The sequence below is a fragment of the Polyodon spathula genome, chromosome 18 (assembly GCF_017654505.1).
Source record: "Polyodon spathula isolate WHYD16114869_AA chromosome 18, ASM1765450v1, whole genome shotgun sequence".
NCBI classification, from domain to species: Eukaryota; Metazoa; Chordata; class Actinopteri; order Acipenseriformes; family Polyodontidae; genus Polyodon; species Polyodon spathula.
Window position 1 is genome coordinate 34,837,269 of NC_054551.1, and position 15,294 is coordinate 34,852,562.

Consider the following 15,294-nt stretch of genomic DNA (forward strand, 5'->3'; position numbering starts at 1 on the left):
ATCATTTAAAAGTGGACAGGACAGCGCATTTGAAGAAAGCGCCACCCAACCTTGTAAGCTTGTTGAAAGTGAAGCTGCAGTGCTGCCCTGTTGATCTGATACCGTCTCCCAGTTACAACGTGACCACAGTGTACAGCCTTTGCCAGCAGAGTCTGGCCCTCCTCCCACTCCTAGCAGTCTGTACGTCGTCCTGCAAAGTTTTCTGTTCAAATCCTTTTTAGCAACAACACGTGTGTGACTTCAGCTCAAGTGTAGTTACACAGCCTAAAGAAACAGATCGAAAAATAATAACACGGGGTTCAGAGAAAAAAACAAAACTAACTTTAAATGTAGCCGTAGCAGTGGATGGGTACCGTTACATGTCGATAACCTGGAACCCGATTCCTTCAATACTGCGGGAGTCCAGCCTCTCACCACTGAGCTACTCCACCGTTACATTTCTGCTTATTAGTTATACGGCCCTTCATGGGTTTTAGGTCTTCATAGTTACAGGAACTGCTGGCACCTTACGCTTCGAGTCACACCCTGAGATCAGCGAATGATGAACTTTGGGTAGTTCCTATAAGTCATCTACAATCAGGAGGAGCGAGGGAGCCTTCAGCTGCTCTGCTCCCTGCCTGTGGAACTGCGTCCGGAGTCACTCTGAATGTGTTCTGTGTCTGGCCAGTAGGGTTCGCTGTTGCGCGATGAGGAGAAGCAATCCTTGCCGGTTTCTCATCCCCCACCCCGGGAGTATCAGAACCAATGTGACGCCCCCCTCGGAGACCACAGCAGAGTTCAGCCTCTTTGCGCAGCCTGATTAATTACTACTTTTAATCGTCAAACCAAGCACCCCCCGGAATATTAAATGCGTCACGTAAAAGGACTGTTATTTAAAGGGGTCTCTTTCAGTGAGTTTATATGCATTTCGCATATATGTTTGCAGTGCAGCTATTATTTTATCAGTAACAAGAAAAGGTGGTACTGCACAGTACAGGCACACTGTAACTCCAGCTGACTGGAGAGTGTTGCTACTCTCTCTGTTCATTCCCATGGTGAGCGACATCACAGAGCAGTCCTGGAACTGCATGCTGACTGGGGAGTGTTGCTACTCTCTCTGTTCATTTCCATGGTGAGTGACATCACAGAGCAGTCCTGGAACTGCATGCTGACTGGCGAGTGTTGCTACTCTCTCTGTTCATTTCCATGGTGAGTGACATCACAGAGCAGTCCTGGAACTGCATGCTGACTGGAGAGTGTTGCTACTCTCTCTGTTCATTTCCATGGTGAGTGACATCACAGAGCAGTCCTGGAACTGCATGCTGACTGGAGAGTGTTGCTACTCTCTCTGTTCATTCCCATGAGTGATATCACAGAGCAGTCCTGGAACTGCATGCTGACTGGGGAGTGTTGCTACTCTCTCTGTTCATTCCCATGAGTGATATCACAGAGCAGTCCTGGAACTGCATGCTGACTGGGGAGTGTTGCTACTCTCTCTGTTCATTTCCATGGTGAGTGACATCACAGAGCAGTCCTGGAACTGCATGCTGACTGGAGAGTGTTGCTACTCTCTCTGTTCATTCCCATGAGTGATATCACAGAGCAGTCCTGGAACTGCATGCTGACTGGAGAGTGTTGCTACTCTCTCTGTTCATTCCCATGGTGAGCAACATCACAGAGCAGTCCTGGAACTGCATGCTGACTGGGGAGTGTTGCTACTCTCTCTGTTCATTCCCATGGTGAGCGACATCACAGAGCAGTCCTGGAACTGCATGCTGACTGGGGAGTGTTGCTACTCTCTCTGTTCATTCCCATGAGTGATATCACAGAGCAGTCCTGGAACTGCATGCTGACTGGGGAGTGTTGCTACTCTCTCTGTTCATTTCCATGGTGAGTGATATCACAGAGCAGTCCTGGAACTGCATGCTGACTGGAGAGTGTTGCTACTCTCTCTGTTCATTCCCATGAGTGATATCACAGAGCAGTCCTGGAACTGCATGCTGACTGGAGAGTGTTGCTACTCTCTCTGTTCATTCCCATGGTGAGCGACATCACAGAGCAGTCCTGGAACTGCATGCTGAATGGGGAGTGTTGCTACTCTCTCTGTTCATTCCCATGAGTGATATCACAGAGCAGTCCTGGAACTGCATGCTGACTGGGGAGTGTTGCTACTCTCTCTGTTCATTCCCATGAGTGATATCACAGAGCAGTCCTGGAACTGCATGCTGAATGGGGAGTGTTGCTACTCTCTCTGTTCATTCCCATGGTGAGCGACATCACAGAGCAGTCCTGGAACTGCATGCTGACTGGAGAGTGTTGCTACTCTCTCTGTTCATTTCCATGGTGAGTGACATCACAGAGCAGTCCTGGAACTGCATGCTGAATGGGGAGTGTTGCTACTCTCTCTGTTCATTCCCATGGTGAGTGATATCACAGAGCAGTCCTGGAACTGCATGCTGAATGGGGAGTGTTGCTACTCTCTCTGTTCATTCCCATGAGTGATATCACAGAGCAGTCCTGGAACTGCATGCTGAATGGGGAGTGTTGCTACTCTCTCTGTTCATTCCCATGAGTGATATCACAGAGCAGTCCTGGAACTGCATGCTGACTGGGGAGTGTTGCTACTCTCTCTGTTCATTTCCATGGTGAGTGACATCACAGAGCAGTCCTGGAACTGCATGCTGACTGGAGAGTGTTGCTACTCTCTCTGTTCATTCCCATGGTGAGTGACATCACAGAGCAGTCCTGGAACTGCATGCTGACTGGGGAGTGTTGCTACTCTCTCTGTTCATTCCCATGGTGAGCGACATCACAGAGCAGTCCTGGAACTGCATGCTGACTGGGGAGTGTTGCTACTCTCTCTGTTCATTCCCATGAGTGATATCACAGAGCAGTCCTGGAACTGCATGCTGACTGGAGAGTGTTGCTACTCTCTTTGTTCATTCCCATGGTGAGCGACATCACAGAGCAGTCCTGGAACTGCATGCTGACTGGAGAGTGTTGCTACTCTCTCTGTTCATTCCCATGAGTGATATCACAGAGCAGTCCTGGAACTGCATGCTGACTGGGGAGTGTTGCTACTCTCTCTGTTCATTCCCATGGTGAGCGACATCACAGAGCAGTCCTGGAACTGCATGCTGAATGGGGAGTGTTGCTACTCTCTCTGTTCATTCCCATGAGTGATATCACAGAGCAGTCCTGGAACTGCATGCTGACTGGGGAGTGTTGCTACTCTCTCTGTTCATTCCCATGAGTGATATCACAGAGCAGTCCTGGAACTGCATGCTGACTGGGGAGTGTTGCTACTCTCTCTGTTCATTCCCATGGTGAGCGACATCACAGAGCAGTCCTGGAACTGCATGCTGACTGGGGAGTGTTGCTACTCTCTCTGTTCATTTCCATGGTGAGTGACATCACAGAGCAGTCCTGGAACTGCATGCTGACTGGAGAGTGTTGCTACTCTCTCTGTTCATTTCCATGGTGAGTGACATCACAGAGCAGTCCTGGAACTGCATGCTGACTGGAGAGTGTTGCTACTCTCTCTGTTCATTCCCATGAGTGATATCACAGAGCAGTCCTGGAACTGCATGCTGACTGGGGAGTGTTGCTACTCTCTCTGTTCATTCCCATGAGTGATATCACAGAGCAGTCCTGGAACTGCATGCTGACTGGGGAGTGTTGCTACTCTCTCTGTTCATTTCCATGGTGAGTGACATCACAGAGCAGTCCTGGAACTGCATGCTGACTGGGGAGTGTTGCTACTCTCTCTGTTCATTCCCATGAGTGATATCACAGAGCAGTCCTGGAACTGCATGCTGACTGGGGAGTGTTGCTACTCTCTCTGTTCATTCCCATGGTGAGCAACATCACAGAGCAGTCCTGGAACTGCATGCTGACTGGGGAGTGTTGCTACTCTCTCTGTTCATTCCCATGGTGAGCGACATCACAGAGCAGTCCTGGAACTGCATGCTGACTGGGGAGTGTTGCTACTCTCTCTGTTCATTCCCATGAGTGATATCACAGAGCAGTCCTGGAACTGCATGCTGACTGGAGAGTGTTGCTACTCTCTTTGTTCATTCCCATGGTGAGCGACATCACAGAGCAGTCCTGGAACTGCATGCTGACTGGAGAGTGTTGCTACTCTCTCTGTTCATTCCCATGAGTGATATCACAGAGCAGTCCTGGAACTGCATGCTGACTGGAGAGTGTTGCTACTCTCTCTGTTCATTCCCATGGTGAGCGACATCACAGAGCAGTCCTGGAACTGCATGCTGAATGGGGAGTGTTGCTACTCTCTCTGTTCATTCCCATGAGTGATATCACAGAGCAGTCCTGGAACTGCATGCTGACTGGGGAGTGTTGCTACTCTCTCTGTTCATTCCCATGAGTGATATCACAGAGCAGTCCTGGAACTGCATGCTGACTGGGGAGTGTTGCTACTCTCTCTGTTCATTCCCATGGTGAGCGACATCACAGAGCAGTCCTGGAACTGCATGCTGACTGGGGAGTGTTGCTACTCTCTCTGTTCATTCCCATGAGTGATATCACAGAGCAGTCCTGGAACTGCATGCTGACTGGAGAGTGTTGCTACTCTCTCTGTTCATTCCCATGGTGAGCGACATCACAGAGCAGTCCTGGAACTGCATGCTGACTGGGGAGTGTTGGGTTGTTTGCAGACTGGCTGATTCTGTTTAGAGATCCACTTAAGGGATCAGTGGTAGTGAATGACTGGGGCTGCACTCCCATTATTCTGCCTGTTAGTGTTCCATTGTCTGAGCAAATGTGCCCTCATTGTTTTTCCTCTAATCTCTGTATTGGGACATCATTAATATTGTTGCCACCAAATGAACACCACCCTATCTGCAGCACATGTCCCTGTCTGGACTGAAGTTAAACTCATGTCAGTATTTTTAGGATTATAGTGTAGTTGTATTTTGTGGTTTTGTTTTTTTAATTGTTTTTTCTGTTAAAGAAAAAAAAATGTGTATGGATACTATATATATGGTACAGGTGTATATATGTGCACAGTTATGGATATGAAGGTTATACAAGTAAATATAAGCGATTATTTACAAGATGCATTGACTACATCTAAATATATAACTATATATGACATGGACTTGGTCTTTCCTTTCAAGGTCTTGAAATGTAATAAACTTTGATCAAATCAATCATTCAGCGAAAGGCTGCTGTGACGCCCCTGTATATCAGAAGGGGACAGGGTCCGGGGATATGACAAGATAAACAGATTTGAAATTCAAAAGGTAATGGCAGAGAAATTCAAATTATTATGTAATTACAGGATAAGTGGTTCTGTATAAACACAATACAACATAATTAAAATGAACAACGCAAACAATAACCAATATCCAGTAATCAGTAATAAAGGATATATAAGAGAATTGTGGGTGCAGAAAGAACCCTGAGTCAGCCGGTTTAGAGGAAGGTGTGATTCCCAAACAGCAGCTCGGTCGTCTCATTAGTGCAGGCCATTAGACCCCATTGCCTGAGCAGCAAGCTGAGCCAGGGAACAAACCCTCAGGGCAGCAGCGTTACCTGAGGCTGGGACTTCTGGGCTGCTGGACTGACAAACCACTTAACCCCAGCCAGTCAGGGTTAGCGGCGATGCTGCAGGGAGAGACAGGGCAGATTAGGCTGGCAGACAGACAGGGAGGCACAACTATTGACATAGGTGCACTGAGGCTAAAAGAGCTCTTAAGCATTGCAATTTGTTGAGCCTTAAACTGACCTAAGCTTCCGTTGGAACTCAGACATACAGATGCACAGACAAGTAAATAGAGAGATAGTTATTAAACAGATCAATAGACAGACTGATGCTTAACTTATAGACAGAAAATAGATGGATAGAATAAAAAAGAAGTAGAACAGTAATAAGAGCACGACAAGCAATTTTGCTTTCAAACTGAGTGCAGTGCTGTTGTGCTGTATGAGAGACTGTCCATGTGGGCTGGGCTTTCTGTAGAGCAGAGCAGGTGAGCAGAGCAAGGTTGTTGTAGATTTTGTCTTGTAGGTAGACACTTTGCACCAGCACTTAAACCCCACGGCATACAAACAGGGGGATTGAATTAGGGATCAGGAATGAAAACACAGATTCTTTCAGGGATTTCCTTAAAACATAGTGTGAATGGACAGTGCAAACATTATTGTGCTGCTGGAAACATCTCAGGGGCTCATACAGTATAGCACAGGTTTACCATGCACAGAGAACCACTCAGGACTCATAGAGTACAGCACAGGTTTACCATGCACAGAGAACCACTCGGGGACTCATAGAGTACAGCACAGGTTTACCATGCACAGAGAACCATTCAGGACTCATAGAGTACAGCACAGGTTTACCATGCACAGAGAACCACTCGGGGACTCATAGAGTACAGCACAGGTTTACCATGCACAGAGAACCACTCGGGGACTCATAGAGTACAGCACAGGTTTACCATGCACAGAGAACCACTCGGGGACTCATAGAGTACAGCACAGGTTTACCATGCACAGAGAACCACTCAGAGACTCATAGAGTACAGCACAGGTTTACCATGCACAGAGAACCACTCAGGACACATAGAGTACAGCACAGGTTTACCATGCACAGAGAACCACTCAGGACACATAGAGTACAGCACAGGTTTACCATGCACAGAGAACCACTCGGGGACTCATAGAGTACAGCACAGGTTTACCATGCACAGAGAACCACTCGGGGACTCATAGAGTACAGCACAGGTTTACCATGCACAGAGAACCACTCAGGACACAAAGAGTACAGCACAGGTTTACCATGCACAGAGAACCACTCAGGACACATAGAGTACAGCACAGGTTTACCATGCACAGAGAACCACTCAGGACACATAGAGTACAGCACAGGTTTACCATGCACAGAGAACCACTCGGGGACTCATAGAGTACAGCACAGGTTTACCATGCACAGAGAACCACTCGGGGACTCATAGAGTACAGCACAGTTTTACCATGCTCAGAGAACCGCTCGGGGACCCATAGAGTACAGCACAGGTTTACCATGCACAGAGAACCACTCGGGGACTCATAGAGTACAGCACAGGTTTACCATGTACTGAGAACCACTCAGGACTCATAGAGTACAGCACAGGTTTACCATGCACAGAGAACCACTCGGGGACTCATATTGTACAGCACAGGTTTACCATGCACAGAGAACCACTCGGGGACTCATAGAGTACAGCACAGGTTTATCATGCACAGAGAACCACTCGGGGACTCATAGAGTACAGCACAGGTTGACCATGCACAGATAATATTGTCTGTAATAATTATACAGTGGAATGATATTGGATGCTATAGTTATACAGCAGAGTGGTATGCAGACTGCAGGTGTACACAGGTGAGCAATGAAATTAAAGTTAATCTGCATAAACACAGCATTCTTCAACAGAGAGAGCCAGTCAGAGATGTAAGAGGCTGTTTCAAGATTTCAAACTTCTGACAATTTCTAATGTAAACCCCTTCTGTACAAGACTTGAATTATTGTTTGTATTTATTTTTTATTTTTTTTACCATTTTGGGTTCTTCATTATTATTATTATTATTATTATTATTATTATTATTATTATTATTATTATTATAGCTAACATATAATGCTCTATTTTATGAAAAAGGAAAATAAAATTAAATGTCCCAACCCTTTTTTTGTAAATGTTTTATTGTCTGAAATATGCACACATTGTTTATGTTTTATTTTGTAACTGTAATAGTTTGTATTATCCTCTCACAAAGGAAATGGTCAGAGTTGTGTTTGAGAATTCTTCCCATATGCATTTGAACCTATTCCTGATCTTTTCCTATTGGAAAAGCAAATGCATTTACAAGAACAGATACTGTGTGCTTTTCAGTTCCAGAAATGACCACTAATGCTTTTTATACAACGCAATTACAAAACAGTACGTTTCAAAGCAGAATTTTTATTTTATTTATTAATATAAACAAATGTTGCTGGTCACAGTATATAGGATGATATATTATATATATATTATCGATATATATATATATATATAATATATATATATATATATCATAAAAATTTTAAAAAATATATAAAACAATTGTAAATATAAATCGCAAATATGTTATGAATAATTATGTTGTTCACAAAATATATTTATTCATGTTATTTCAATTCGGAATTTAGCGCATGTATCATTTACCGCTGTTGCTTAAGTGCTGCCTATAATTACATTCGACAGGCTACCTGAACCACGACAGGCTACCAGAACCACGACAGGCTACCTGAACCACGACAGGCTACCTGAACCACGGGAAGACTGAACGACAGGCTACCAGAACCACGGGAAGACTGAACGACAGGCTACCTGAACCACAGGAAGACTGAACGACAGGCTACCAGAACCACAGGAAGACTGAACGACAGGCTACCTGAACCACAGGAAGACTGAACGACAGGCTACCAGAACCACAGGAAGACTGAACGACAGGCTACCAGAACCACGGGAAGACTGAACGACAGGCTACCAGAACCACAGGAAGACTGAACGACAGGCTACCTGAACCACAGGAAGACTGAACGACAGGCTACCAGAACCACGGGAAGACTGAACGACAGGCTACCTGAACCACGGGAAGACTGAACGACAGGCTACCTGAACCACGGGAAGACTGAACGACAGGCTACCAGAACCACGGGAAGACTGAACGACAGGCTACCTGAACCACGGGAAGACTGAACGACAGGCTACCTGAACCACGGGAAGACTGAACGACAGGCTACCTGAACCACGGGAAGACTGAACGACAGGCTACCTGAACCACAGGAAGACTGAACGACAGGCTACCAGAACCACGGGAAGACTGAACGACAGGCTACCAGAACCACGGGAAGACTGAACGACAGGCTACCTGAACCACGGGAAGACTGAACGACAGGCTACCTGAACCACGGGAAGACTGAACGACAGGCTACCTGAACCACGGGAAGACTGAACGACAGGCTACCTGAACCACGGGAAGACTGAACGACAGGCTACCTGAACCACGGGAAGACTGAACGACAGGCTACCTGAACCACGGGAAGACTGAACGACAGGCTACCTGAACCACGGGAAGACTGAACGACAGGCTACCAGAACCACAGGAAGACTGAACGACAGGCTACCTGAACCACAGGAAGACTGAACGACAGGCTACCAGAACCACAGGAAGACTGAACGACAGGCTACCAGAACCACGGGAAGACTGAACGACAGGCTACCTGAACCACGGGAAGACTGAACGACAGGCTACCAGAACCACGGGAAGACTGAACGACAGGCTACCTGAACCACGGGAAGACTGAACGACAGGCTACCAGAACCACAGGAAGACTGAACGACAGGCTACCTGAACCACGGGAAGACTGAACGACAGGCTACCTGAACCACGGGAAGACTGAACGACAGGCTACCTGAACCACGGGAAGACTGAACGACAGGCTACCAGAACCACAGGTACACTGAAGTTTGCTCCTCCAGTTGCTCTGGTCCATAGCATTGCCGAGCACTGGATATGTTATTAGTGTCCCGAGAGAGCGAACTTATTTCGGGATCACAATTACGAATTAGTCGACCATTGCTTCCCCTCTAAACCCTTCGTCCGCCGGTGCGCTCCTCTCCAGATTCTATCTCTGAATGAAGTTCCAGGAGAGGCATTAATTCACAATGAGGGGCGGCTGATCTTTATCAACGCGCTCTCCATTATTGATTTCACACTGCTGCTGTGATAGCGTCTGTAACTGCCTCTGTATTTAGCTGTATTACACGCTGAAGTACCGTTAGCTCTTTGGAAGACAGTCTTTAGCGAGAAGGGCAACCAGAACAATCACTAATAAAATTGCACACTGTGTCAGTTGTTTTGCTTCAGTATTATTTTTTATCGCTGATAATAAATAAATAAATAAAAAGTTTATTTTTCCATTATGTTTGGTTATCATTATCCATAACAACAATGTTCTGGTGAAGCATTTTTGCTTGTTTAAGTATGTCTTAGATTAATTAATATACTGAAAGACCAGCCACAGCGCAATTTTCAGATTTAAAATTATATAATAATAATAATAATAATAATAATAATAATAATAATAATAATAATAATAATAATAACAAAATGTAGAATTTACACGGGTTATATAAACAGACACTAATAATAAAACCTTGACATCTGTACAACATAAACTTATACAATGCAACACATACCAGTTAAAAAGAAAGACACCAAACAGAATATGAACTAACACACTGAACTGCAGTGTTAAAAGCAGTGTAGTGACTAGGCCCATATTTAGTTTATTGCGCCGACTTCGTTGCAACCGCTGCCAGTATCTGAGCCAGGGCACCGCGCTATCCCGCAGTATCGACCTGTTCATTGCACAGTGTTTATGGTTTATTCCATACTCTGTTTCTGGTATATATAAAGATAACATTTTATTAGACTGTCTCTGAAAGTATAGTTGATATATACCCGCACCAATAAGTATTTTCTAGATATCTTGTGTGTTTCACGATTCAGAGTTCAATGTAAAGTATAAAGAACGGCTCATATTTCATTTTTCTTTACAAACCTTTGTGTATGTGTGCACGTGCTTCGTTATTAACTGGTTCTACTTTTTAAAAAGTTATAATGTTTTAGCTTCACAACGGGTTTTATTACACGGAATCCAACATAAAAATGTAAAAAAAAATCTGTACTGCATAAATGACAGGCCATATGCATTAATGATTTAAGTGGGGATGTTTTGAGAAGATATTTTCATGAACTAAACATACCCATTGTATTTTAAAATAAAAAAAAAGCAATATAGCCCTAAAATATCTCTGTCTCTGCACAGCCCCTGACATTTTCTCGAATATTATACAACCCCAAACCTGCCCCTAGACAGCAAGGACAAGATGATCTTTCCAGCAAGAGCTTTCCATGCACTTTGTCCATGGATCCATTCTTCTGTCCTGATCCACACCTTTTCTTGCTGTCATAGTCCGACCGCCTTTATCGCACAATATCATTGTATCGATTCATTGACTCCGTTTCAGCTTCTTTATTCGGGTTACAATGTTTCATCCATATAGCTGTAGCTGCAGATTTGATGTAAAAATGAGATGCCCGTCAAAGAATATAGGGCATAGGCATTAATGATCAACAATACGCAACGCACAATAACCGAACTGTATAGGTTTTCCTGCAGGTGTGTAGATATTAGATGACTGTGACTGTGCTTTCAGAAGACTGGTCGGCATTGGCCTCTAAATCCAATCCAATCTTTCAGAAAGTGAGGACGGGGTGGGGGGTGCAGGGGTATGCTAATGTTACGCTTTGACTCACACCCTGTTCCAAACAGGGTGGCGCCACGTTCACCCCGCCGTGACATATAAGACAGGTTAACTCGACAGACACAACACCTGACCTGTGAGACGTGAATGCACACCGCGGTCTTGTGACACACACGCTGCTTGGAGTCTGCAAACTAAAGTTTATGAATCTTGAAAACTTATTTTACTTTTCGGGCATGTGCAACATGACTGCGGAATCTCAGTACTCCCCAACCGAGGCGGCGAGTCCCATGGGAGGCTCCCCTAACCGAAACCTGGATTCCCCCTCGCCGGGGACAGCGAAAGACGAGGTGATGATCAAATCGGAGCCTAGGGGAAACAGCCCTGCCACTGACAGGGAGGATGGCAATCTGGGCCAGACTGAGGACCAGTTGCCAACATCAAGGAGCCGACGCAGGAAGCGACCCGTTCAACGAGGCAAGCCACCTTACAGCTATATCGCTCTGATAACCATGTCCATCGCCAACTCGCCCGAGAGGAAACTCACGCTCGGGGGCATCTACAAGTTCATCATGGAACGCTTTCCGTTCTACCGGGAGAATTCCAAAAAGTGGCAGAACTCGATCCGGCACAACCTGACCCTCAACGACTGCTTCGTGAAGATCCCGCGGGAGCCCGGGCGTCCTGGCAAGGGCAATTACTGGACCCTGGACCCGGCGGCCGAAGACATGTTTGATAACGGCAGCTTTTTGCGCAGAAGGAAGCGCTTCAAGAGGACGGACATCAGTACCTACCCGGGCTACATGCAGAACTCCAGCGCCTTCACCCCGACCCCGGTCGGAAGGCAGTCCTATCCCAACACGTTATACCCCGGCATGGGCTCAGGGTACAGCCCCCAGATCCACAGCAGCACGCACCACCACGCCATGCTCCATCACTACCAGAACCCAGGCGTGGTCGGACAGGGTCAGCACAGGATGTTCAGCATTGACAATATCATCAACCAGCAGTCCGTGCTGCAGTCTTCCTCGGGGACCGAGCTGAGCCACCAGTCACTGGGCTTGAACGGGGACCTCGGCAGCATGGCCCCCAGCTGCTCGCTGGGCGTCGGTTCCGACCCAGTGTCCTGTTTCCAGGCACAGTCGTTCAGTCCGTCTGGAGTGGGATCCGTGCTGAGCAGGTCCAGCGGCACCATCTCATCCAACCTGGCGGCGGCTTATCCTTACAACTCCTCGCCGCCCCACTTGCCCGCCATGGCCCAGGCGAGTTACTCCCCGGGTACTACCCAGATGTACGCCCCTTCCAACAGGATCTCTCTGCAGCCCATGCGGTCCAGCTCGTGTTCCGAACACACGGACCAGTTCCTGAGTCTATCGAGCTCACAAATCAATGAACTCGGCCAGTTCGGTGCCAATAACTCCTATATGAGGCAGGCCAATTTTGCCTCAGGACTGGAGAGGTACGTGTAAAAGATGCTAAACGCGCGCGTCTCCCGATATCACACCAGCTCTTCTACTTAAAAGAAACGCACAGCTCTGACATTCCACGAGGTTAGCGCTTTTTAATATTCACACCGCGCAAGCAACTGTTCTTTATAAATGTGTTGTTTCTTTGGTCACCCAAGCTGTTATACTGTTTTATAAAGATTGGAAACCGATTTTTTAAATATTGCATTTTGTTGTCGTTGAAATTTGTAGCCTATATAATAAAAATGATTGTTAATATGTTTTTTTTTTTTTTTTTTTTTAAATCCAAACAAATAATTTGGAATAGATTCTAATGCAATTTAAGCTCTTCTGGTTATACAAATGTTGCCATACCATCAACATGTGTGTTCAATATTTATGGATTCTTCAACTGAACATTGCGTTTGTTCTTCTAACGCGTGTTTGTGTCGAATAATTAATAAATTCGTTTTTATGTACTTTAATATTGAAATGGCCGATATGTATCTAGATGTCATTTACAAGCACCAAGACATGTATATATTAACGATGGTCTTGTTTACACAACGATATTAATTACAAATTAACTGCACAGTGGTAATGTTTTACACCAATAAGCAGGGTCTGACACACAAATAATGCATTTCCATTCCATGCACACCATCATATTATTTTGTATGAAAATGCAATTAGAAAAAAAAGGCTATTTATTGTCGACATCTTAAACATTATATTAAATGCATCACACACTGCAGCTCTACCGCATATAGGAATTGAAATCCATAGCCCTACATTAAAACAACACAAGCTATCGCTGTAAAACCAAACCAGCGGAAATGTTAGTCAACATATTTTAAACACGTTTTATACCAATAAATCTTACACGATAATGCTTATTTTGATAACACTGCATTGTTGTCAGCTGTGCGTCTAAACAACAGCGAATGGCGTGTTATTGTTATCAATATTTGTTTAATAATTTATAGAGAGGACACATAATATTCTTTAAAAATAACAACCAATGACAATAAACAGTATATTGTGTATTAAATATGTTGCATAACATTGGGTTTAATTATTAAACTCGAAAACCTAAACAACGTGGCTTGGCTACACCAAATCCTATCTTCTACCGCTTACATCGCGTCTCCTCTCTATAGATTATTAGACAGATATTGATAACCACGAAGCGCCCTTCGCTGTAGTTTCAGCGTTTACACATGCTCACTGACAGTTTTATTACTGTTTACATTTTTGGTTTTCGATTAAACTATTTGAGTAAAATCTGCATCGGCGAGCGAGATGTTAAGATTATGAGAAGTGGACTTTGCAATATAACTAATGCGCAACAGCTTAAACCTCGGTGTGCATGGAGATAATTTAATTCGCATTACTGTTGTTAATTTAAAATATAATAATGCAAAGTGCATCGATAAACCATTAACAACGAATGTCTAGTTTCAGAAGCTTTATAATACACTACAGCTTCGACACCTTGCAGACACTAGTCCAATGCGATGAATAACCTCCATCTTTAAACAGTAAACATTGTAATTCAATACAGATACAATTTAAAAACGATATAGGTTACACTATGAATTTCGATTATATGTATTTGATCAAATGAAATAACCATTTGCTGTCATATTGTGTCTTTCTTGATTGGGGCTTCATTCATTTTAATTTGTGTTAAACTTACTGGTGACTTTAATTCAAACAGCCAGCATCGTTTAGACAAACTCAGACCTAATTCCAGCTGTTATTATTATTATTATTATTATTATTATTATTATTATTATTATTATTATTATATTATGGAGAATTGAAATTCAAATATAAATTTCTAAACTGATAGAAATCATATAGGCTACTTTAAACTGTTTTAAAATAATAAACTTTAGACAGAACAGCCACACTTTCTCTAGACCTCTCCCTTCATTTAGGGTTCCATGCCCAATCATTCTTACATACAGAAACACAAGAGCTGTCGATTCAGAAGCGTCGTGTTTGAACCCAAGCCCCTATTTGGATCCAAATATAGCATTAGAAACCTCTGTACATGGTTCAATCTAGGCATATACACATGGACCTGCAATACCCTGATCTCAATCAGGCGCAATAATGCCCTTGTAAGCATTTCCAGCTGCATTCTTCAAGGTAGCTTTGTAACTTTGCAGGTTTGCCATGTTTTTTCCATGGTTATACGTTAAACCCTATTCTCACTTGGTATACACTCTATTTACACACTGGAAGGGCTTTCAGAGGATGTATGAGACCTTCCAGCGCTCAAGCAGTGCATAAGTGAGAACACGGCCTTACTCATTTACCACAATATAGTATGATTTGCCTTTTTATTAATAAACACCTCTCTGTGCTTTACCACACCTCTCTGTGCTTTGCAATGCTTCCCTATGCTTTACCATACCTCTCTGTGCCTTACTACACCTCCCTATGCTTTACCACACCTCTCTGTGCTTTACCACACCTCTCTGTGCTTTACAATGCTTCCCTATGCTTTACCATACCTCTCTGTGCCTTACTACACCTCCCTATGC

At 44.6% G+C, this 15,294-nt stretch overlaps 1 protein-coding gene across 1 annotated transcript; it reads left to right on the top strand.

Moving 5' to 3' along the window:
* The first annotated feature begins 11,497 nt into the window (after nt 1-11,497).
* On the top strand, nt 11,498-12,763 carry LOC121330523 (forkhead box protein E4-like). The gene has a single exon (XM_041277100.1). The coding sequence runs from the start codon at nt 11,498-11,500 to the stop codon at nt 12,761-12,763; it is 1,266 nt and encodes a 421-aa protein (XP_041133034.1).
* The last annotated feature ends 2,531 nt before the right edge of the window (nt 12,764-15,294 follow it).